The sequence below is a fragment of the Buteo buteo genome, chromosome 9, assembly GCF_964188355.1.
Source record: "Buteo buteo chromosome 9, bButBut1.hap1.1, whole genome shotgun sequence".
NCBI lineage: Eukaryota > Metazoa > Chordata > Aves > Accipitriformes > Accipitridae > Buteo > Buteo buteo.
The window spans coordinates 45,676,110-45,697,318 of record NC_134179.1 but is presented as its reverse complement, the minus strand read 5'-3'; the positions used below and the strand labels follow the sequence as shown (position 1 = coordinate 45,697,318).

Genomic DNA, 21,209 nt, shown 5'->3' with positions numbered 1-21,209 from the left:
CTGGCAGTTCTGCAGGCAAAGTAAAAAAAGAATCACACACAGTGTGCCTGATTTTGTATTTCTCCAACTCTGAAATTAAAGCAAAGTAACTAGATGGTGCTTTCACCACCTGTTTTCAGGACAAAAAAATGACTACAAAGAACAAAGAAGAACTATTAAAAAGAGTCTCACTCACTAAGTAGCCAGCAACATACTATCTGAAACAAAATCTAACACACAGCCACCCACCTGAAATTATAGTGCGTGCTTTGGGTGAATCAGCATGCAAACACAATACCAATGGGGAGGGCTGTCCCAAGCCCCAAAAGAAATTCCCCTTAGCACATCACTTTTGGCATGAGCACTAAGGCTGGCAGACTTCATGGGAAGCTGGACTGCCTTACAGGTGACACCCACCCAACAAGGTATAAATAGCCATCACTGAGGACAGAAGACTGCAGTCTGATTTTCCGCATCAAGCTGTGCACCAAGCTTTGCATTTGGGGCTGGATATCTGATTACTTCCACCATGAGCTGCAGCATCAAGAGAACATCTAGTACCTCTTACAGGAGCGGTGGAGGTGGAGGCGTCTGCGGTGGCGGTAGTGGCAGGAGTTCCTCTGTCTCCTGCAGGCGATATGCCTCCTCTGTGATAGGCGGTGGAAGCTATGGTGGGGGAGCATGCAGCATTGGCTATGGAGGGGGCATGAGCGCTGGCAGCCTTGCTGGTGGCTTTGGTGGAGGCTTGGGAGGAGGCTTTGGTGGTGGCCTGGGGGGAGGCTTTGGTGGTGGTTTTGCAGGAGGCTTTGGTGCTGGGGGAGACATCCTTCTGAGCGGCAATGAGAAGGTCACCATGCAGAACCTCAATGACCGCCTGGCTGCTTACCTGGACAAAGTACGAAGGCTGGAGGAAGAAAATGCTGAGCTTGAGCACCACATCCGGGAGTGGTACAGGAAGCAAGCTCCCAGTGTTTCAAAGGACTACACCTCCTACTACCAGACCATTGAACAGCTCCAGAATCAGGTAGGATAGCCCCGACTAACATGGCTCCATCTCCTGCCTGCTCTTCTCCTTTGTAAGGACTTCCTCCTTCATTCTGGCACTGGCTCTAAAGGGGTGGGAGGGAGCTACTGGATGGCTTTGCTGGTGGTACCGCAGGCAGAAAACTGCTGAGCTGCGCTTCCCATCTCTTGGGGAAGCAAACCCCCACAACCACCCCACAAGTGAAAGGGCTGTGCTGTGGGGGCACAGCCTGAGGCGTCAAGGAGTGCTCCATCAGGCCCAAACATGCTGGCGCACGTAACTGAAATCCCACATTGTACAGGTGGCTCCAAACCAGGCATGTGTGGTTTCCAGTCCTTCCCTCTCCTCCCACCCAGTCCGGCTGGATGGAGTGCAAAGCCAAAGCACCTGGACTGCAAGATCTGAACTCCCTTTGTCTCTGCACACTTCTACATATACCAGCTGGAAGGACCAAGGCCTTCCCTTACAATCGGCTTTTCTTATAATGAGACGAATTACAGCATCAGGGACAAAGACTACACTTCCTTACACACCCCAAGTGCAGAAACCCATAGGTGTTGGTGATCTCCCAGCATAAACGTTCTTCTGTTCTTTCCCTCATCAATATTTTCTTTCATCAGAATGTCTGGGGAAGCCAAAATCTTGCACACACCAGTTCCTGTGGCATGGCTTTTCAACAACTTCCTGTAACAATGCCCTACCAAAGCTTTAGGTCTTCTTTCTTCTTGTCCTGGATGTCTAGAACACAGAAAGACTCCTCTCCAACTTCCCCTTTTGCAGATCATTTCTGCCACTGTGGACAATAACAAGCTGCTTCTTGACATCGATAACAGCAAGATGACTGCTGATGACTTCCGAATGAAGTGAGTACCTCTCTGTGAACCTTGCGTCTTTCACGTCATCAATTTTACGAGATTCATGAATGCAGGTTATGACACCCTGTTCTAAGTGGTATGACCAAGCCTACACATTGTAATGAAATGAATGTGTAATGCTTTCTGTCTTTGGTGAAGGTATGAGAATGAGCTGGTCATCCGTCAGACTGTGGAGGCTGATATTAATGGCTTGAGAAATCTCCTGGATGATCTCACTCGCACTCGGTCTTCACTGGAATCCGAGCTAGAGTCCCTGAAGGATGAGCTGATTGCTCTTAAGAGAAACCATGAGGAGGTACGATCCAATGATACATAGTGTGTCCAAGACATAGTCCTTCATCTCTTCATGGTTCCCAAAGTTACATATCAAGTCAATTCAGCCTTATGTCATGTGATTGTCATTCCTTTGTACCTTGATACTGCTTTGTCCACGGTCCCCAACACAAGAAATGACCTGTGCTCTTTTGTTTCTCTCTGCAGGAAATGAGACAGCTGCAGTCTCAGACCGGTGGCGACGTGAGCGTGGAGGTCAATGCTGCCCCTGGTGAAGACTTGACAAAGATACTGAATGACCTGAGAAACGAATACGAGCAGATCATTGAGAGGAACCGCAGAGAGGTTGAGCAGTGGTATGAAGTCAAGGTACGTAGCAAAGCACAAAGTGGAGTCTCCTTCTGTGGCAAAACCCAGACACCCTGGTACTGGCCATGCAATGCCTTTGGCTAAAAGGAGGTGGCTGCTCACCTGCACCTCACTTGCACAGCTCGGGGAATGGGAAGGAAAAAGCGGTTGGGGAAAGACTGCAGTGGCAGAGAGGGAGCAGGCCACGTCTGATGTGCAAAGGGGGGTCAAACGTCAGGGTGTACGGAGCAATGACTAGGCTGTCCTCGATGAGGACAGGATGAAAGGGAGAGGCTCCCTGGCTATCTTAGTTCTCAGTCAGCAAATCTGCTCCCTGAGGGGAATTTTCTCACTCAGAAAGTGTGTTTGGGGTTTGACTCCTGCAGATTGAAGAAGTCAATCGGCAGGTCACTTCTAGCAGCCAGGACATCCAGACAAGCAGCCACCAGCTCACTGAATTGAGACGCGAAATGCAGAACCTGGAGATCGAACTGCAGGCACAGCTCAGCACGGTACATGGGGCAGGATCGCTGAGGGCCTTTCCCTCCTCAGAATGGGCAGGGAGGGGTAGAGCTCTGGTCCTAAACTCCTGCATTTCCCCTTTCAGAAAAACTCTCTGGAAAACTCCTTGGCAGAAACTGAATCTCGCTATGGCTGCCTGCTGCAACAAATCCAAGGGCAGATTAACTCTGTAGAGGAGGAGCTGGCCAACATCCGCTGTGAGATGGAGAGTCAGAACCAGGAGTACAAGATGCTCCTGGGCATCAAGACCCGCCTGGAGCAGGAGATTGCTCAGTACCGGGCACTGCTGCAGGAGGGACAGCAAGACATTGTGTATGTATTCTGTTTGCAAATATGGGTATAAATTCTACCACAATCTTTTCTCTGTTGGGACTCACAGAAGACAGAGTTGAATGTTTCACCCACCAGTCTGTAGGTGAAATCTAAATACACAGGGGTTTTTACAGTATCTGCATTGAAATGTATACATCATAAACTTACTAAGCACATCAAACACAGAGGGAAACACAGGGCATATAGTCACTGACATATTTTCAATTAATCAGTTCCTCTTGCCCTGTTTGTGCAGAGTGAATTCCATGAGAGGAATCACCATACAAAACCAAACTGTAATCTATTGCCTTCTGTCAGCAGATGAGCAAGCACAGCTGGACTGTGAGAGTATAAGAATTATACATCTACAGCCATTTGTTATTTCTGCTTCTACAGCTTTCTAGGAAAATATAGCTGAAGGGAATGAAACAAAAAAAATATAAAGAAATACTTGCAAAGTCCAGGAAAAGCTGAGCTGTTACATGCACTGCACATTATGTCACAGTATGTCTGTTTATGAATGTATTTATCATTCCCTTCATTAAAGCTCCTTTCCTTACACAGAACGTCTCAAGGAGCTCTCCAAGGAGGGGGAATATCCTCCCACTCTTATTCTTCTACTTCCTATTCTCATGGTCAATCCGGTGACAAGACAGGTAAGAAACATCTTCCAAAGAGGATCCTAATTTATCCTGTCCCCATGGCTTTCATATTTTATTTCATCTCTTTTCTTGTTAATACTATCCCTTGTGATATGACTTCCACATTTGCAATTGCAAGAGGGATTAAACCATTCACAATCAAATCTCTTAATTTCAAGGTGTCTTAGCTTCAGTTACAGAAACAGGGTAAGCTCCTTTCCCATGCTTTTGCTCAAACAGATGGACATTTAAACAAGGGATACTTCTGAAATGTCAGTGCTGCAAGAGACTCTTGATTTCCCTATCAGAGTAATGGTTTCTTCTTTCATTCCACAGGGCAGTCAAGAGTGTGTTAAGATACTACTAATGTGTTGGTCTTCCCTGAACTACCTACTGCCATCTGAGCAGCCCGGCCTACAACGTGATAATACACACAGCACATGCACTGTGTACCTACCCAATGCACAGATTGCTTTACAAATGTTATTCATGAAGTCGAGATGAATAATTTCTAGGACTTTCCTAAAATTATCTACTTTTTCCTTTTTATACTGTTCTTCATATGCAATCACTGTATCTATGTACACTTACCTGCAGTGCAATTGCTGATCTACTTTCTGCTGATAACAATGCCTCTAATAAAACTTTACTTTTCTGCAATGCAAAGAAAACTGTGTCCCCAACAATCTATTTGGTATATTAATATTGTATTTAAATTTAGGTGGAACAATGAGATATATCTTCACAGAGAAATTAAGTTTGGGTGTATTATGTAATATGGCCCCAAAGAAAATTGTGTATCCTAACTTAATCAGATGATGTCTGGATAAAATATCGGAGATAAATGAATACATTCACATTAAACTCAAGAGTGACACCTATAGGGAAGAAAAAAGGATGGGTGAACCCTTTTTCATAGCGTACATTGCAAGGGATGTGCAAGCAGTTGATTTGCCAGTTCAGCAGCTGCACTGAAACAATCAGAATTAATTAACCCCAAAATTTCATGAAAATTTTGTCAAATCAAAAACATTTTCCTTTGGGTCACTGAACGAGAAATCAACCATATTCAGGCAGCCCTCCCTCCCAGCTTTTAGATGAGGGGTCTATCTAATCTTGTTCAATAAAAGCAAAGGATTAGATCAGGAAATGAGTGATGAGTATGCAAATAAGTTCTCCTTATAACACAAAGTTCAATTGTTAGGATTATTCCTTCTGACATGCTGGAAGATCTGGGCTCAGGTCTTTTATCTGGTGGTTCAAAATAAAGGAAGTGTGTTCTCTTATTTCATAAGACAGTATTCCTAGCTCCATGGTTGTACAGTGTTCTGGATGGATGGGTGGAGGACAGCGGGGTGGAGGCAAAGTTCAATCTTTCTTACTAAAACTGCTCCACTTCATGTAACACACATTACTTGGGCTTGCCAGAGGAAGAAAAAGTAGTGAAATATCTCACTCATTTAAAACCTACAAATCTGTATTTCAGTCTTTTATTTGCAGTGGGCTGAGAAAGCAGCTGAACAGGGTCTACCACATATCAGGTGAGTGAGTCAACTGCCTCCCTGTACAAATAAGGGTGGGTCTCACAAGCCTTCATTGTTCTCTGAGTAAATCACTAACATTTTTTATTCTGTCAAACAGCTTTGCACTTGCACTTTGGTTTGCAAACAGATTCAGGTCAGGTAAAATACCATCTTTTTGGATAACAATATTATTTTATAAGGCATCAAACTGTCGACATGTTACAATACAAAGCTGAATTCTCAGCACAGCAGAAAAAAAGAGATGAGCCAGAGAAACTATTTCCCTAGAAAACAAAGGAGATTTGTAAAGTCAAAGCAAAAATACCTCTCCCTTGAGCCACAACGGGACTCTCATGCTCCTGTACAAGCTAACACAGACTCACGTTCTGCCTCATGCTCCATTTTACTTCTAATATCAACCAGTGCTGACTACCTCAACAACAACAACAACAAAAAGATCCAAACGTCAGCATTAGCCAGCTATAATGGACTTTGGGATGAAATACCTTATTTGACCACAGTTTAAATAGAAAGAATGTTTCTGATCCCAGAAAGGAGCCCATTGTGTTCTAAGCTGTCTGTCAGGAACATTGTCGAGTCTCCTGCTTCCTTTCTGCTCTCTCTCTTAAGTGGGAAAGGGGAGAAACCTCTGTGCTGGGTGTGCTGCCCTCAGTCTCTGGAGAGCATTTTAAGGGTAATGAACTGAGGGTGCGTCCACCGCTGAGCTGACCCAAGCCAAGCACACCCAGGTCTGGCTTCCCTTTGACTTTGCTGGATGGACTTTTTAGGCAGGACTTACCAGAGCATAATTTGCCCATCAAAATATCAAAGCCCATCAAAACAAGACGGGGTGACCTGAAATCAGTCTACATTTGCAGTGTCAACACAAGGGAATATTGTACTCTGCTCTTTTGTGGTTCAGTACAGTGCTGTTCCGCTGGCTAACCACACAGCAGAAATATGTCCTACAGTTTGGTACAAGGGATAGGCTTATTTTGAAGCTTACAATGCAGCATGTCAGACCATACAGCCTGCCTCTTCGCACAGCATCCTCTAGTGGCAAATTCAGAAAATATACAATAGGATTTGTGGCAGAAACTGTTCAATATAATCTCAAAATTAAATTCAAGCCTCAGACCTTGGAAACGGTTAGGCCAAGGAAAGAACAGTGTAAATAATAATAAAATCGATACATTTTTCACAGGGGTAACATTGTGATACCAGGGGTGTAATAAACCAGATTAATAGATTGAGAGTAAAAAGGTTAGAAATCAATTCATTATGAAGGAGTGGGAAGAGAAAGAGAGGAACTACCTGTTTCGCATAATTTTCCTTGAAGGTTTTGAGGTAATTCCATATGAAATCAGCAAATTCAGATTAAGTCAAAACCTCCTGGATTATTCTTGCATGCGTTTAATTAGCATTGAAGTTGTTTTGTCTCTGTTTTCAACTCATTTAGTAGCAACAGTGGCTGTCACAGACAAACAGGGAGCCTGGTATTACCAAACAAAGAGAAGAATTTTATTAAGAATGAGGTTCAATTAAATGGTACTGTGTTTAAAAAAACAGGCCTGTGGGGGGGACTGTGGAGATACTGACATTTTGTACTGTTACTATTTCCAAAGACAACCAAAGTTATTGTGCCTTATAATCTTTGAGTGTGTTTGAGTTTCTTAGTTCTGGAAATTAATCATCTCCACCTGCATAATATGACATTTTCAGGAGGCTAGATGAAGATGAGAGGGGGAAATAGCTGGATAGAGAAGAACCCAAAACAAGAACCAGAAATTAGTGGACTGAATTCTCTGAGGGGCTTCATGCTGGATCAGAACTATCATGTACCTGCAGGATCTAGACCCGCAGCAGATGTTTTCATTTGCAAAAGCAGCTGTCAGGTATGGACAGGTACAACAGCCCATTGCTTCTAAGTCTTGCAGCTTTGTGCACACTCTTTCCAGTCTCTTGCACTCTTGGCTACAAGGAAATGGTATCACTGAGGCAGCACCTGCTGCCTGCAGCCTGGCCAGGCCCTTTCACTTCAGACAACCTTTTGCAAGGTAGACTTTCCTCTTGGGCCATCCCTCCCCCAGTCTCAAGTAATCAAAAAAAAAAATAGCTGTGATTCACTGTGCCTCTGATAAAAAATCAGATGAAAGGCAGCTATTTTTGTGATACTTCTCACATTTACCAGCCTACCATAATAATGAAAATAATAGCAGTCAAGTTAAGCAAATGCAAAAATTCTTGTAGGAAAATCCATTCTTTCTGTATTCCAAGTAACATATTACTATTAAGTTTCATGTAATACATAACATTTTGGAGTGCTAATCCCAATAAACTTCTGAATTTCTTTAAGTATTCTCACACTATGGCAAACATTAAGTGCCAATGGTCTCTAATGGTTGATACAGTGAACATGTAATTTCACATGCACTGGAGCTGACTTTCATAACTAACATTACTGCCTAAAGAGAAGTTTATGCACACTGCAATTACTGCTAATAACCCACTATTAATAAGCCCACGCTCAGAGATGCATTGCAAAGACTGGCTGCAGGGAACACCTTTCCACTGGCATGCACTCCTGTGCTTAACTAATCCTGGCAGCAGGAGTGCAACTGTGGATCAAAGGCACTTACAGCCTTATTAATCAATATTTTCTTACAAAGTTTCTAATCTTAGTTCAGTTCTTTCCCACAACCCGATATCAGACTGTCAAAAATTATGGCAGTACCAAAAAGATCATAGTGATTACACACATGTAAAGATTTTAAACAAATGCTGACAACTGCTCTCTGTTGAAAATGCATATAACGAGAACCTTACAGTTTTTATTAGTTATTAAAGTTGAATCCATCAGAAAAGAGTGAAAAGGCACTCAGTAAGTATTTCAGTCAACTTAATTTGGTGATGGTGGGCAGCCCAAAATATCTAAACAGCTGGCACAAACCTTAGTGATTAATTGAAAGAAGATTTAAAGCTGAATACAAGTGTCAGAGGCTGGTGGAAAATCATGGTTCTCCGTTACAGTTAATAGCCAGGACTGTCCGGGAAGGTAACCCACCTGATACACACAAATACTGTGAAATTTGCCTATAAACTACTTCTATCTGAAAACAGAGCAAACTCTTAAGAGTAGTTAGAATTACCCTTTTCTTTCCCTAAAGGTGTGCAGTCATTCTGGGCAGACAAAACCAGGGCTGCAGAACAGGTTTCCATGAGCTGATAGTTGCTATGAGAACAAGCTGTTTTAAAAACACCTTCCTGGCAATAGGTTTTCAAATTAGTAGCTACAGGACTTGCCCTCATAGAGCAATACAGTTTCATTTTCTCACTAAGCCTAACAGAGATCTGGAGACTCTGAGAATTTATCTCAAGCCAAAACCAGTATGAAACCACCTGTAGGATCAGGAAAGCCCAAATGCAGTTGACAGGATCCATCAGCAGTGGACAGAGCTCCTTGTTTTCTCTAATTTGATCCAGAACGTGTTTAATGCTTGCACAGTGAAAGCCCTACCCTTACTGGAAGCCGTGGCTTGTCATTGTGATCAGAATATATTCTTATAAAATTAGCAAGAGAAATAATAATATATCAGTATATAAATACAAATATATAAATCTATGAGCACATAAACATAAACAATACAAATACAAATATGCTCTTCAAATCTTTTACAGACATGAGCAGAATAAAATAGCTCATCTCTCTGTGGTATGAAACTCATCTACTCTGTGTTTCTACCTAGCCTGGGATTTTTTTTTTTCGGTAGGAATTTTCCATGTGGCCTATGGGAAAACGTCCTCTGAATAGCTCTAAGCCTCCTCTTTCAGCATGAATCACTGCAGAACTGCAGCTGACGTGGCAAGCATTCAACATGTACTTGGTTCCTCTCAACCTGGGACAGGTTTAGTCTATTTGCTTTTGGCAGCGGCCTTTAAGTTGCTTATTGCTGCTGCCTGCAGAAACCTGACTTTTGGAACACATCGTCTCGTCAGTTAGACATTTGACTCTTAATAATAGCTTCCAGCCCCATCATACCTTTCTGAGATTTACCAACCAGATAACAGGTTAAAGGAAGTGTAAAAATATATCCAGTGACTTGACTTTCACTCATCAGGGCTTGGTGTCCTAACTCATCCTTTCTTCCCACACAATTTTTAATCATGCTATAAGAAAATCTATTTTATTTTCATATCTCAGGTACTTTACTCCCTGATGTGCATTACCACTATAGTTCTGGATTGATAGAGAAGTTGAGTTTAAAGCTATTTATGTTTCTAGGGAAACAGAGACTCTAATGAGGTATTTCCAAAAGCACACACCACATCCAGTTTCAAGTATTTGCCAAGTATTTACATGGCTCCCAGTTATTTAAGTGTTTGAGTTCTTCATGATCTTTTATGTATTTTCCTTACACTAATCTATTCAAATATTATATAAATGACAAACACTGAGAAATTAAATTATGTCCCAATATCACTAAAGCAGCCTATAGCTGAACAGGAATCCACATCTTTCAAGTTCAGCTCAAATCATTGAATCATCATTTTCTTTTCTGCCATGAAAGAACTAGACCCCCAGATAAAAATGAGTTGTCCTGCATCCTACTCTCACAATTTCTTTTTGAACTGAACCCTTACATGACCTTATTTCTCATTTCTTTCAATGCAGAAATCAGGGCACCCACATGCATTTCCCTTCACATTCCCTCTACTTTGCAAAAATAGTAATTTTGAGAAAGTTAACAGTGTTGCTCTCTGCTCTTATCTACCCTCCTTTATAACTGTTAACAGCTGTGTGTGCATGTGTTAGGACCTGCCTTTTCAGCACATAAACATTCTTGTCTTTGAATCTGTTGGCACATTCAGTAAATATATGGCAATGCAAGGTTTGTGAGGATTAAAAAAAAAAGATTAACAATGGGATATAAAAGCAAGAAAGCCAAGAATTGTATCTTAGGCAGACATTCAACATAGTTATTTTAGTACCAGCTGCAGATCAGTTCTTATTATCATTGGTTCTTCCCACAAGGAAGTTTAAAGAAAAAATAGAAAATTTTGTGTTTGAATTAAAGAGATATAAATGTTTCATGACTATGATCTTCAATAGGAGAGAAAAACTTACTAAGTTGTGATTTTAAGAGGGCATATGACATGGTCAGGAGGGTGGGGCGGCCAAAGTTCTGAGGAGCAAGAGAAGAGATTAAGACTGAAAATTTGCATACAAAAGAGTCAAGAAGCACATTTTCACCGATGGAAGCAGAGGTGGAAAGGAAGAATTATCAGAAGGGACAAACACTTAAAGATTTAAAAGGTAAATTCAGAATAATAACCTGACTTTGCTCATTCATCCAGAAGCATCCATGGAAATGCAGGCACCAATAAAGTAGGTTAAAATGTTCACAGAGTTCATTTAATTGTAATTGCATTAGCAAACCCTGGAAGCAAATCTAGCAGGAAAAGAGTAAAGTATATGCCAGTGTCACTCAAGGGCAATAAAAAATGGTTTACAGGAGAATTAATAAAAATAACCTGAAACAATATGAACAATTTTATAAAGCAGTAGTGACTAGTAAAGCAGAGTAGATAAAGGTAAAGCAGAACGAGGTCTCAGCCAGGAGCTTGGGCGTGGACTGTTTGCACCAGGCTACAGGATGACTTCACTTTTATAAATGTGTCTCCTTTACCCTCAGATAAGTTGCAGATAAATGAAATTCCCTTTGTTGACCATTCCTTATATTTCCTTTAGGGAAAGGTTGACCCTACAATAAATTAGGTTTATTGTAGTAGGAGAAAAAAAGGCCTATGCAGAATGACAAAAGCACCTTCTTTCTTGAGCAAATACTTTGCCATACTAAAGGCTTTTCCAAGCATTTAAGCACATGTTATCACCTTAAGGGAGTTCCAACAAAAACAGATATGTGCAGCCGTTGAAGTAGAAGAGAGATGGAAAGTTAAAAGGAAAACAAAACCTTACTGGAAACTCAGAATGCAGTTTTAGTAAAAATGCTGCATGAGGGACTGATTTGATAGTAGAAGCTAATGATATATTTGGTGGTATAACTAAGATTAGTTACTCTAATTGACAGTGTGTCTTCAGCTTCTCCTCTCCTGACACTTTCAGATATACTTCCAAACTGCCATGAAGAATTGCAGTTCATTCTTTGGGAATTTTTTCCCAGTATGTTGAAGCAAACCTAACCTGCTTGCAGTACATCATCAATATTCTAACAGTACAATATATGATGATTGCTGCTTTTACTCAAGAGGTTTCACAGGGAATGCAGAGGCCTTCCAGGCTCCAATTTTCATGAGCTGGATCATAAAATATTATGCAGCATCATAAATGTGCATTTTATTTTGCAAAACCCCCAAATTCACTGCTTTGAGGTCCTGACATGGGAGTCTAGGGAATGATGAAGGAGTACCTAGAGAGAAGGATGTTCCCCTCTCCTTGCAGCAGGAGACAAATCAGAATACACCAGTATTTGTTCTCCTTTAAGCTTTTTACATTTCTGTTCAGTGAAGAAAAGCACATGGACTTAGGTTCTTCATGCTCTAACTATGGACTTTAATATTTAACAATAAAATAACTGTTCTTCTGTAGCTTTCTTTTGATCTACAGGCAGACTGTAACTTTCTGATACTATTATTTCACCTGTTCACAGGACTTGGAACAGTTACCTGCTGGGCAGGTTTTTCCTACCCAGGGCTGAACAGGACATTCAGATCTATAGAAAGAATGACCAGCATGTCTTTGGCAGTGTCGTGGTTTAACCCCAGCCAGCAACTAAGCACCACGCAGCCGCTCACTCACTTCCCCCCCATCCAGTGGGATGGGGGAGAAAATCAGGAAAAGAAGTAAAACTCCTGGGTTGAGATAAGAACGGTTTAATAGAACAGAAAAGAAAAAACTAATAATGATAATGATAACACTAATAAAATGACAACAGTAAGTAATAAAAGGATTGAAATGTACAAATGATGCACAGGGCAATTGCTCACCACCCGCCGACCGACACCCAGCCAGTCCCCGAGCGGCCAAAAAAAAACCTGCCTCCCCCCCCTTCCCAGTTCCTAAACTAGATGGGACGTCACATGGTATGGAATACACCGTTGGCCAGTTTGGGTCAGGTGCCCTGGCTGGGCATGAGAAGCTGAAAATCCTTGACTATAGTCTAAACACTACTGAGCAACAACTGAAAACATCAGTGTTATCAACATTCTTCACATACTGAACTCAAAACATAGCACTGTACCAGCTACTAGGAAGACAGTTAACTCCATCCCGGCTGAAACCAGGACAGGCAGACAGAAGTGCCCTCTGTATCTCTTAGGAAAGGCTGTACAGTTTCACTGTGCAAGTTGGAGAGTTGCGTGAATGCAGCAGTCTCTACAGAAAGAAAAGAACTCAGCTGTGATGTCCCTAGGGTACAGCATCACAGTCAGCTAAAGTATGGTACATATATGTCAAGTGATATATTCTGTACCTGAGTCACTGCAGAATTCCTCTTTCTGATACAGCCTCATAATTAGATACAGACCAATGGGGCTGTTGATACAGGTGCCTTGGCCAGCTTCCAATTTGTGTATTTGTTCTTTTATCCTCCCTTTATTTGCCCTGCAGTTTGACATTTCTCCCTGTACAAAGTGAGTACAGCCCTAATGTGTGGTCTAAAATAACTGATGCATTTTTTATGGGTATAGAAAGACTAGACAGGCCCTTGCACAGAGTATGCATTTTATTTGGCTTACCTTTAATTCTTTATTTTAGTATTAAATGGATTTCTCATTGACACATCACAGCATGCATCTTGTGCTCCAAAGGTTCTGTTTAGTGGAAGCACTTGTAGGTGGCAGAATTTCTGCCCAGGCCTCGTTGTTCCTGGAAAGCTGCAAATGCTGGTAGGCCAGCTTACTCCTTTTTTCTTTAAAGCAGTTCTCCTGAGGAGTCCCAGAGGTTTGGAGGAAGTGAGGGGTGGCAAGTGAAAGAAAGAGAACGGAAGAAAAGATGTGAATATCCACTTGTATGTTAGGGATGCTCATGGAGGAGCTTGCAGTAACAAAAGCAACACTGCTTTTAAAAATTTGTCTTGGATAACAGAGGACTTGAACATTTTAGAAATAACATTTTCATGAATCTCAAAGACCAGAAGAGTGATTATGTTTCTTCTGTGTACTTCTCCTTTTCAGTAGCAATGAAAAGACTAAATGTATAATCAGGTACTTTTTTTCTGTTGTTGCTCACTCCCCAGGTACTCAGGGAAGTTCAATGCTTATCTCTGCTACAATTATAGCTATGGTTCCTTGAAAAGGATTCTTGTTTCTGTAGAAAACAAGACTCTTTCAGACAAGGCATGTTCTCTGTCAGACCCTCTCTTCTACTGTCAGCCCAAAAGGAACTGAGAACAAAGAAAGAAACAGTTAAAAACTTAACTTCTGAAAGAATTTTTCTCAACGGAAATAAGGAAAACAAGAGAGGTGGGAACCTGTTTTGTCAAGGTCCACACATACTGTTCACCATTTGGGCTCCTTTCGAGCTCTGTTATGAGTCTACCAATTCACTAACTTAATCACTCTGTATTAAAACTCTTTCCTGAGATCACATGAAGAAAGTCATTGTGTGACTTTGCTATGGACGCAGTGTTGGCTGCAGCAGGACTGTGCGCTCCCAGCCCTTTTGCTTCCATATAGGTAAACTATAACTAGACTTATGAATGCTCCCCTCAGCAGGGTGACACCTCCTCTGAATCCCACCTTTTGCTTCAAGAGGCAACAGTCGAGGGGGGGGGGGGAATCAGCTCCTGTGCGTGAAGGTATTTGGGAAAGAAACACAGCCCACTTCATAGCAACTGACCAATAAGAGGAATTGCCGTGTTGGCAGGAGGCTTCAGGCTGATAAATTCCACGGGTCTCAGATAACACATTCTGGAGACAACTCCCATTGTCACAGGCATAAAAGAGGTAGGGTGGGGGAACAGAGCACACACTCCTGCCTCAGGATCACAAACTGTGTGAGCTGCAGCTTGGGTTAGGTCCTTGGTATTTCTTACCATGGCCAGTTACAGCTTCAGGCAAACTAGCTCTTCTGTGGCAGGGGGACCTGGTGGCTCCTCGGTCCGTTTTGGTGGAGGTTGCTTTAGGGCTCCAAGCATCCATGGGGGATCTGGTGGCATGGGTGTGTCAGTCTCTTCTGCTAGATTTGTCTCTTCTGGTCTAGGAAGCAGCCTGGGTGGTAGATATGGAAGTAGTTTTAGCAGCAGCTTTAGTGGTGGTTATGGTGGTGGTTTGGGTGGCGGTGATGGCCTCCTCTCAGGAAATGAAAAGGCAACTATGCAAAGCCTGAATGAACGCCTCGCATCTTACCTGGAGAAAGTGCGTGCACTGGAAGAGGCAAACTCTGATCTTGAAACTAAAATCCGAGACTGGTACCAAAAACAAGGACCAGGCCCAGCTCGGGATTACAGTCCTTATTACAAGACTATTGAAGACCTTCGAGACAAGGTAGGTGTTAATATTTATTAAAAATCATCCTAGATTTGCACTTAAGAAGGAAGCATAAAAACCCAAAGAGAAAAACTTCACCAGGAAAATACCCAGAAGACATTGCAGTTTATGAAAAGGAGAGGCAGATGAAATGAATATGCAATGATTTGGCGGGGTGGATAAAAAAAATTATCAGTTTGGAATTATCTACTGTTTTAAATGTTAGCTAAGAGAATGTACAAAACAGTCAGTCTATGCCTTAGTACTTAACTCTCTGATAATGTTTGCTTTTAACAAAGCAGATATATATACATACATACACATATATATACACACACATACTGGTCGTATACACCTATATGACCAGTCAATATATATATGACCATATATATACACTAATAAATATAGAGACAAACACTGACAGCAACCTGCCTATCTCTGTAATCTGTTACCTGCCATATAGCTTGAAAAGCTTCAGAAGCACATACACACTACTTTAACAGTAAAAATAAGAATTGGTTAAGTACAATTTTGTAAATGTAAAGATAGCAGCTCAAGATTTCATCACCATTTGTTTATCTTTCTTTCACATTTCACTTCCTTAAGCTTGGAATTGAAATAAAGAGTGCTGAAACATTTGGCTTATGGAAAAAGGAAGTAGCAGCCATGAAGTAATAAATCCCATACATAAATGCAGGATTTGCCTCAATAGCCCATGGGTACCTGATAACAGATTGCTTTGAGATGATACACACCCCAGAAAACATAGGTAGTAGCTGATTAAACTATGTAAATAAATGAAAGAAAACTTGAGGTTTAGTTTTCACAGTTCAGCCTGGAGTTCATGACCGCTCCCATGCAGTTTACTTTCTCTTTGCTTCAACCCATTCACCTTCTCTCCTGATTTCAAAAACTGAGCTCCAGTAAAGGCAGAAATGGCAATTACATTTTATCCTTTTAGTATTCTTTTCCCTCCTGTCTGTTACTCCCCTTAGTTAGGGGAGAGAAAATGTTGCTCCAGCTGCTTTTGTGGATGACCTTTTGAGTTTTAAAAGCGGCAGGCAAAAAAGACATGTTTTCTAGGTAAAAATTAACAGGCATTACTTCTAAATAAACAAAATTTCCTTTACAGGCTTTCATGAAGCATTAGAAGAATCAATAAACAGTATCCTGGATACTCCAGGAAATAAAAATGTGTTCAAAGACTACACAAATGCAATATGAACCCATATTGTTTACAAAACACAAACATGTCATTTATTTTAAAATCATACAGACCTTGTAATCACTTCCTACTGTTAACGAAATGTGTAATGAGAACAAATTCTGCCAAGAGGGGTCTGCAGACTTTGCTTCCTTTGCATCTCTCCAGGAAATAAGTTTCTTGCCTCCGTCCTAAAACATCACCTACCCCCTGGCTCACTAAAGTCCTCTCCCTCTAAGACAGCATGCAGTTTTGTCTCACTGTGGGACTTCTAGCTAAAAGCCACTTCATATGCCAGACAAGAGTAAGAGGACCTATCCATAATGGACAATGATGGCATAAATCTGTGCCATCACAGATAAATCTGTGCTACATATTTGCTATAGATCATTGATACTTTCCTACTGAGACCAAATAAAATACACTCCTATGTGGTGTAGGTACAGATGAAATAGAATCTTAACTCTTTTATCTTCAGATCGGGAAAGAAGATAACATAGTTGTTTCAGCCTCAGCAATGAACTCTCATTGTTTGTAGATCCTTGATGCCACTATTGACAACTCGAAGATCGTCTTGCAGATTGACAATGCCAGGCTGGCTGCTGACGACTTCAAAACCAAGTGAGTAATTTCTGAAAGGAAAAAGGTCTCTTGAGCAGGCAAAAATCCTTGTTGAGCCAAAGGGCAGCAGCTGTGAAAAAAGAAAGGAATGCCTATAAAATCTCTATATGAACACTAGTTTGATCCTGTTGTTGCAGTTCAGCCCTTTATGTATTTCCTGAAAGCACCATCTGTACCACAGAAAATTTTATATCATGTAAAATATGTGGAGAAAAGTCTAATGCTGGACAACATTTGCTACATCATAAAATCCTACAAAACCAGACACATTTATAGCAAATAATGTTTCATGGTTGGCTGGCTTAATCAGCTAACCTGAATAGTTTTGTTTTGCTTTTTTAAGGTTTGAAACAGAGCAAGCTCTTCGCATGAGTGTGGAGGCTGACATCAATGGCCTGCGCAGGGTCCTGGATGAGCTGACCCTGGCTAGAACAGACCTGGAGCTGCAGATTGAAAACTTAAAGGAGGAGCTGGCCTACTTAAAGAAAAACCATGAGGAGGTAAAAAAAAAACAAGAAACACTTTTGAAAGTGACATCAGAAAAACAGTGTGTGGAAATGTGGAGTCCCTCAGGATTGCCCTGAGCTCTCCAACAGTGAAGAAAAGATTTCTGTGTAGACTGGGAGACTAAAAATACCCCCTTCAAGTATTTAAAGGGAGTCAGTCCAACCTTAGACCTTGAAGAAAGAATGGAAGGTTCATAATGTTTTCAGTTTATGATTGTGTTCTCTTTTGTCTTCCTCTGCCATATCCACATAGGAAATGAGTGCCCTGGGAGGGCAAGTTGCTGGCCGAGTCAGTGTTGAACTGGACTCTGCTCCAGGTATTGACCTGTCCAAGATCCTGGCTGATATGAGAGACCAGTATGAACATATGGCTGAGAAGAACAGGAAGGATGCTGAGGCCTGGTTCCACAGCAAGGTAGAAAAAACTCCATACTATACAAATACTACCCCAAAAATCCATGAAAGAAACAAAATAATTATTAAAATACACAGAACACTGCTGTGAAAGCCTTATGACCTCTACTTATAAAGGCCCCATAATTCTCATGTAATGTTTTTCCTGTTTCAGACTGAAGAGCTGAACCGTGAAGTAGCTGTCAATACTGAACAACTGCAGAGCAGCAAGTCCGAAGTCACTGACCTGAGACGCACGCTCCAAGGGCTGGAAATAGAACTTCAGTCCCAGCTCAGCATGGTACATTAAAATTCGCACTGCATGACACCCCCCACCCCACCCCAAGTGAAATGGGTACATATTCCCCTCCCTACAAGGAGTCTTGCATCTGGCGGCAACCTTTTTGTGGTTTCCCCTTCAACCCCTCTGCTCTCAGAAAGCCGCGCTGGAAAGCACCTTGGCAGACACAGAAGGGCGTTACAGTGCCCAGCTGGCGCAGATCCAGGGCCTGATTGGAAGCATCGAGGTGCAGCTGGCTGAGCTCCGAGCTGATATGGAGCGCCAGAACAGCGAATACAAGATCCTCATGGATATCAAGACTCGACTGGAGCAAGAGATCACTACTTACCGACAACTCCTGGAAGGCCAGGAGTCCCAGTAAGTAACTCTGCTTGCTGCAGAAATCTTTTTGCTTAGCCTCATAAAGTTTGACCATGCCATCATGCTCATTTGCCACAGCACCACAGTAAACACAACTTCAAATACTCCTGGGGTTCTAAAATTTTAACAAATTAATTTTTCTGGACCATGGTGGAGCTAGAAATGTTACAATTTCCATTTACATTAAGTGAGTTCCTCAATGAGTTTCTAAACAAAAAGGCAAACTGACAAACAGTACAAGAGATTAAATGCAACTAACAGTTAAAGTGATAACGAGTCATTAGCTGCTTGACCTGCAGGAAACATAGTGCAGTTAGTAATGTTTTACAGAATATAAGGATTAACACCAAATTCCCATAAACTTCCTGTTACCAGTTAAATAGCTCTTGCCTCATAGGAATCAGTGCAGAAGAAAATATTCTGAAGAGAAGTGAAGGAAGACAAGCTAGCTATTTTCAGACAGCCATTAAGTGACCTCCCACATGGGAGCACAGCTATCTGTCATTTCACATATAGCCTCAAGGACAAAAATATCTCATAGCCTGGAACAAAAAAAACGAGGTGTGAGTTGAAAGGTTTTGATTTCCTCTATTCCTTCTTTTCCATAATTTACTTTTCCCACTGCAGTTGTTTAAAAATATACTTCCTACAACAATTCCCTCTCCTGAGCTGAGAGGGAGAGCAAGGAGATGACCATCTCTTCTCTGACTACATACAAAATGTACCTGATTAATAGAGAATTTGCTTTCATACATCCTCATCTCACACAGCATTTGATGTGTTACCTCTCCTTTCAACTGTTATCTCTTTGTTTTACAGGATGTTTGGCTCCCTTTCTGGAACTGGTGGTAAGGATTCTTTCTCTTTCAGGAAACCTTTAGGAGTGAAAGAAGTTTTATTTTCTAAAAGGAAATATACATATATTATGGTAGTTGTGTCCATACTAGAGACTGGGCTGCTGCACTGACTTGTGTCACAGAAAAAAATCTAATAAGTAACAAATGATGACTCTGGCTAGAATTTAACAAATTTCAGTCATTAAAGGACATTAAGATATCAGAAAAAAATCTCAGAATATGCTACAGTAAAGGCTAAGTAAAGCACAAAATGCTTAATCATTCCCCCAGATGAAAGGATACAATAAATTTAAGTTTGGCCAGCTCAGGGGAATTGTATGAACATGCAAGTAAAACTTGCCTTGAGCTTTTAAAGGTCAGCTGTTTTGTAAAAGTGATGTATGATTCAAATCAATGCTATGAAGAAGAAAACTTCTGAGAGAACGGAATGAGAGACAAGACATAAACTAAGCGCAGCACCCATTGCAGAGTGGTCTCATGTGTATTATACTTAAGTAATTGCTGTTCTTTCTCTCCATATTATTGTAGACAAAAGAGACAAGGTGGCAGGTGGAAAATAGTACTGAAAGTCCTCCAAATGTCATCTTCAAAATGAGAAAAAGCAGACAACACACAGGAATTGAAACGGAGAGGAATCACTCTAAACTGCTGGAAATTACTATCTTAAAGCACAGAAAATCCTTGGCCACACAAAGTTTAGGTAGATTCATCCATTTAGTGGTGATTAATTTGCAAATTGGGTTAGCTTTTCAATTATTTCTAGTTCTTTCATGTACTGAATTGCTGTATCTACTCTAATAAAGATGATCATCTTCTTGCAATCTTAACTTCTTTAAAGTTATTGTGATACTGTTACTGAAGTTTGGGTTTAATCAGGCAGGACACAGCTAGCCAGCCTCCCTGACAGGTTAATGCTCACAATGTTTGTTGGTGGCTTGAGCTCCATCTCTGATTTCTCTAGCTCCTCTTGCTGGCAGGAGCTCTGAACATGGAGGCAACAGCATCCTCAGCCCCTCAGAGTGGGAATACAGGAATGACTTCTGTTTCTGACTACTACGGCTGTGCACTCTGAAGAGCAGTAGCAGTGAGATGTTAAATGACTCCAGTAAGAAGCAAGAGCTAGGAGACATTTTGTTGGGTAACAAATAAAGCTGTTAAAATGGCTTTAAGGTAACTCCTACAGAAACAAAGAGGAGTGAGAAACCCTTGTGAGATTTCTTCACTTACTTTCCCAGTTCATAAGGAGGTAACAAAGCTTTAGCACCACTTTTAGCCACCTACATTCTCATGCCATTGAAAGGATATTATCCTAGCTGAAATTCTACATGTAACCAGTAATTTCATTTCCAACTATCCCGCTGCAAGCCCAAAGCCAAGGAAACTTTTCAGGGTTTGTGCTAAAACAAAATCATGGCTATAGCCTATCACATTCCCACCTCCCACTATTACAAAAGGCACATAGTTATCTCATCAACAGAGGGTGAAATTGAAACAACAGTATGCCCAGACTAAAAGTAGCCCAATACTGCACTCCCCCAGAGTGGATCATCTTGCAGCCTGTGCTTCAGGAAGACATCATCAAATTCCTCAGCACTTGTCGCCTTGGACTTGGGAGGGAATAATTATTTCACCCTTGTTCACAACTCTATGTTCATAACAGATTAACGGAGTGTTCACATAGCAAGAGGCATACCAAAGCTATGGACCTCCTCTATCAAGGTTGGGCAATCCTCTTCAATCAAGAGGCTCTGGTGCTTGTTTTGGTTCAGCAGTGACTCAGGTGACCTGTCAACATCAGTTGTCAGGTACTGACACAGACAAACCCAGCTTAGACTCTGGAAATCTAGCATGATAGCATTAGGCAGTGGCTTCACTATGACAGGGAAAAACTGTGACAGGAAAGAAAAACAGTCACAAAAAGTAAGAATCAGCAAAGGGATACAGAGAACAGGATGAGATGGGAAGAACAGGGGGACTAAGGTGC

At 41.5% G+C, this 21,209-nt stretch overlaps 2 protein-coding genes across 2 annotated transcripts; both read left to right on the top strand.

Annotated features, from left to right (window-relative positions):
- The first annotated feature begins 441 nt into the window (after positions 1-441).
- LOC142034770 (keratin, type I cytoskeletal 17-like) lies at positions 442-4,645 on the top strand. Its single transcript, XM_075036539.1, has 8 exons — positions 442-1,003; positions 1,784-1,866; positions 2,017-2,173; positions 2,359-2,520; positions 2,886-3,011; positions 3,107-3,333; positions 3,898-3,989; positions 4,311-4,645. The coding sequence occupies exons 1-8, from the start codon at positions 509-511 to the stop codon at positions 4,328-4,330; spliced, it is 1,362 nt and encodes a 453-aa protein (XP_074892640.1). The 5' UTR covers positions 442-508; the 3' UTR covers positions 4,331-4,645.
- A 9,869-nt stretch (positions 4,646-14,514) lies between these two features.
- Positions 14,515-20,052, top strand: LOC142035104 (keratin, type I cytoskeletal 19). Its single transcript, XM_075036948.1, has 8 exons — positions 14,515-15,001; positions 16,726-16,808; positions 17,152-17,308; positions 17,568-17,729; positions 17,883-18,008; positions 18,145-18,365; positions 19,188-19,216; positions 19,754-20,052. Exons 1-8 carry the CDS (start codon positions 14,552-14,554, stop codon positions 19,783-19,785), a joined length of 1,260 nt encoding a protein of 419 aa, XP_074893049.1. The 5' UTR covers positions 14,515-14,551; the 3' UTR covers positions 19,786-20,052.
- The last annotated feature ends 1,157 nt before the right edge of the window (positions 20,053-21,209 follow it).

Bases quoted from the DNA above. Each gene is read 5' to 3' on its own strand.
- LOC142034770 (XM_075036539.1), top strand. From the start codon at position 509: ATGAGCTGCAGCATCAAGAGAACATCTAGTACCTCTTACAGGAGCGGT. The intron at 3,012-3,106 runs GTACATGGGGCA...TTCCCCTTTCAG, and splicing joins TGCAGGCACAGCTCAGCACG to AAAAACTCTCTGGAAAACTC. The intron at 3,334-3,897 runs GTATGTATTCTG...TTCCTTACACAG, and splicing joins GAGGGACAGCAAGACATTGT to AACGTCTCAAGGAGCTCTCC.
- LOC142035104 (XM_075036948.1), top strand. From the start codon at position 14,552: ATGGCCAGTTACAGCTTCAGGCAAACTAGCTCTTCTGTGGCAGGGGGA. The intron at 18,009-18,144 runs GTACATTAAAAT...CTCTGCTCTCAG, and splicing joins TTCAGTCCCAGCTCAGCATG to AAAGCCGCGCTGGAAAGCAC. The intron at 18,366-19,187 runs GTAAGTAACTCT...TTTGTTTTACAG, and splicing joins CTGGAAGGCCAGGAGTCCCA to GATGTTTGGCTCCCTTTCTG.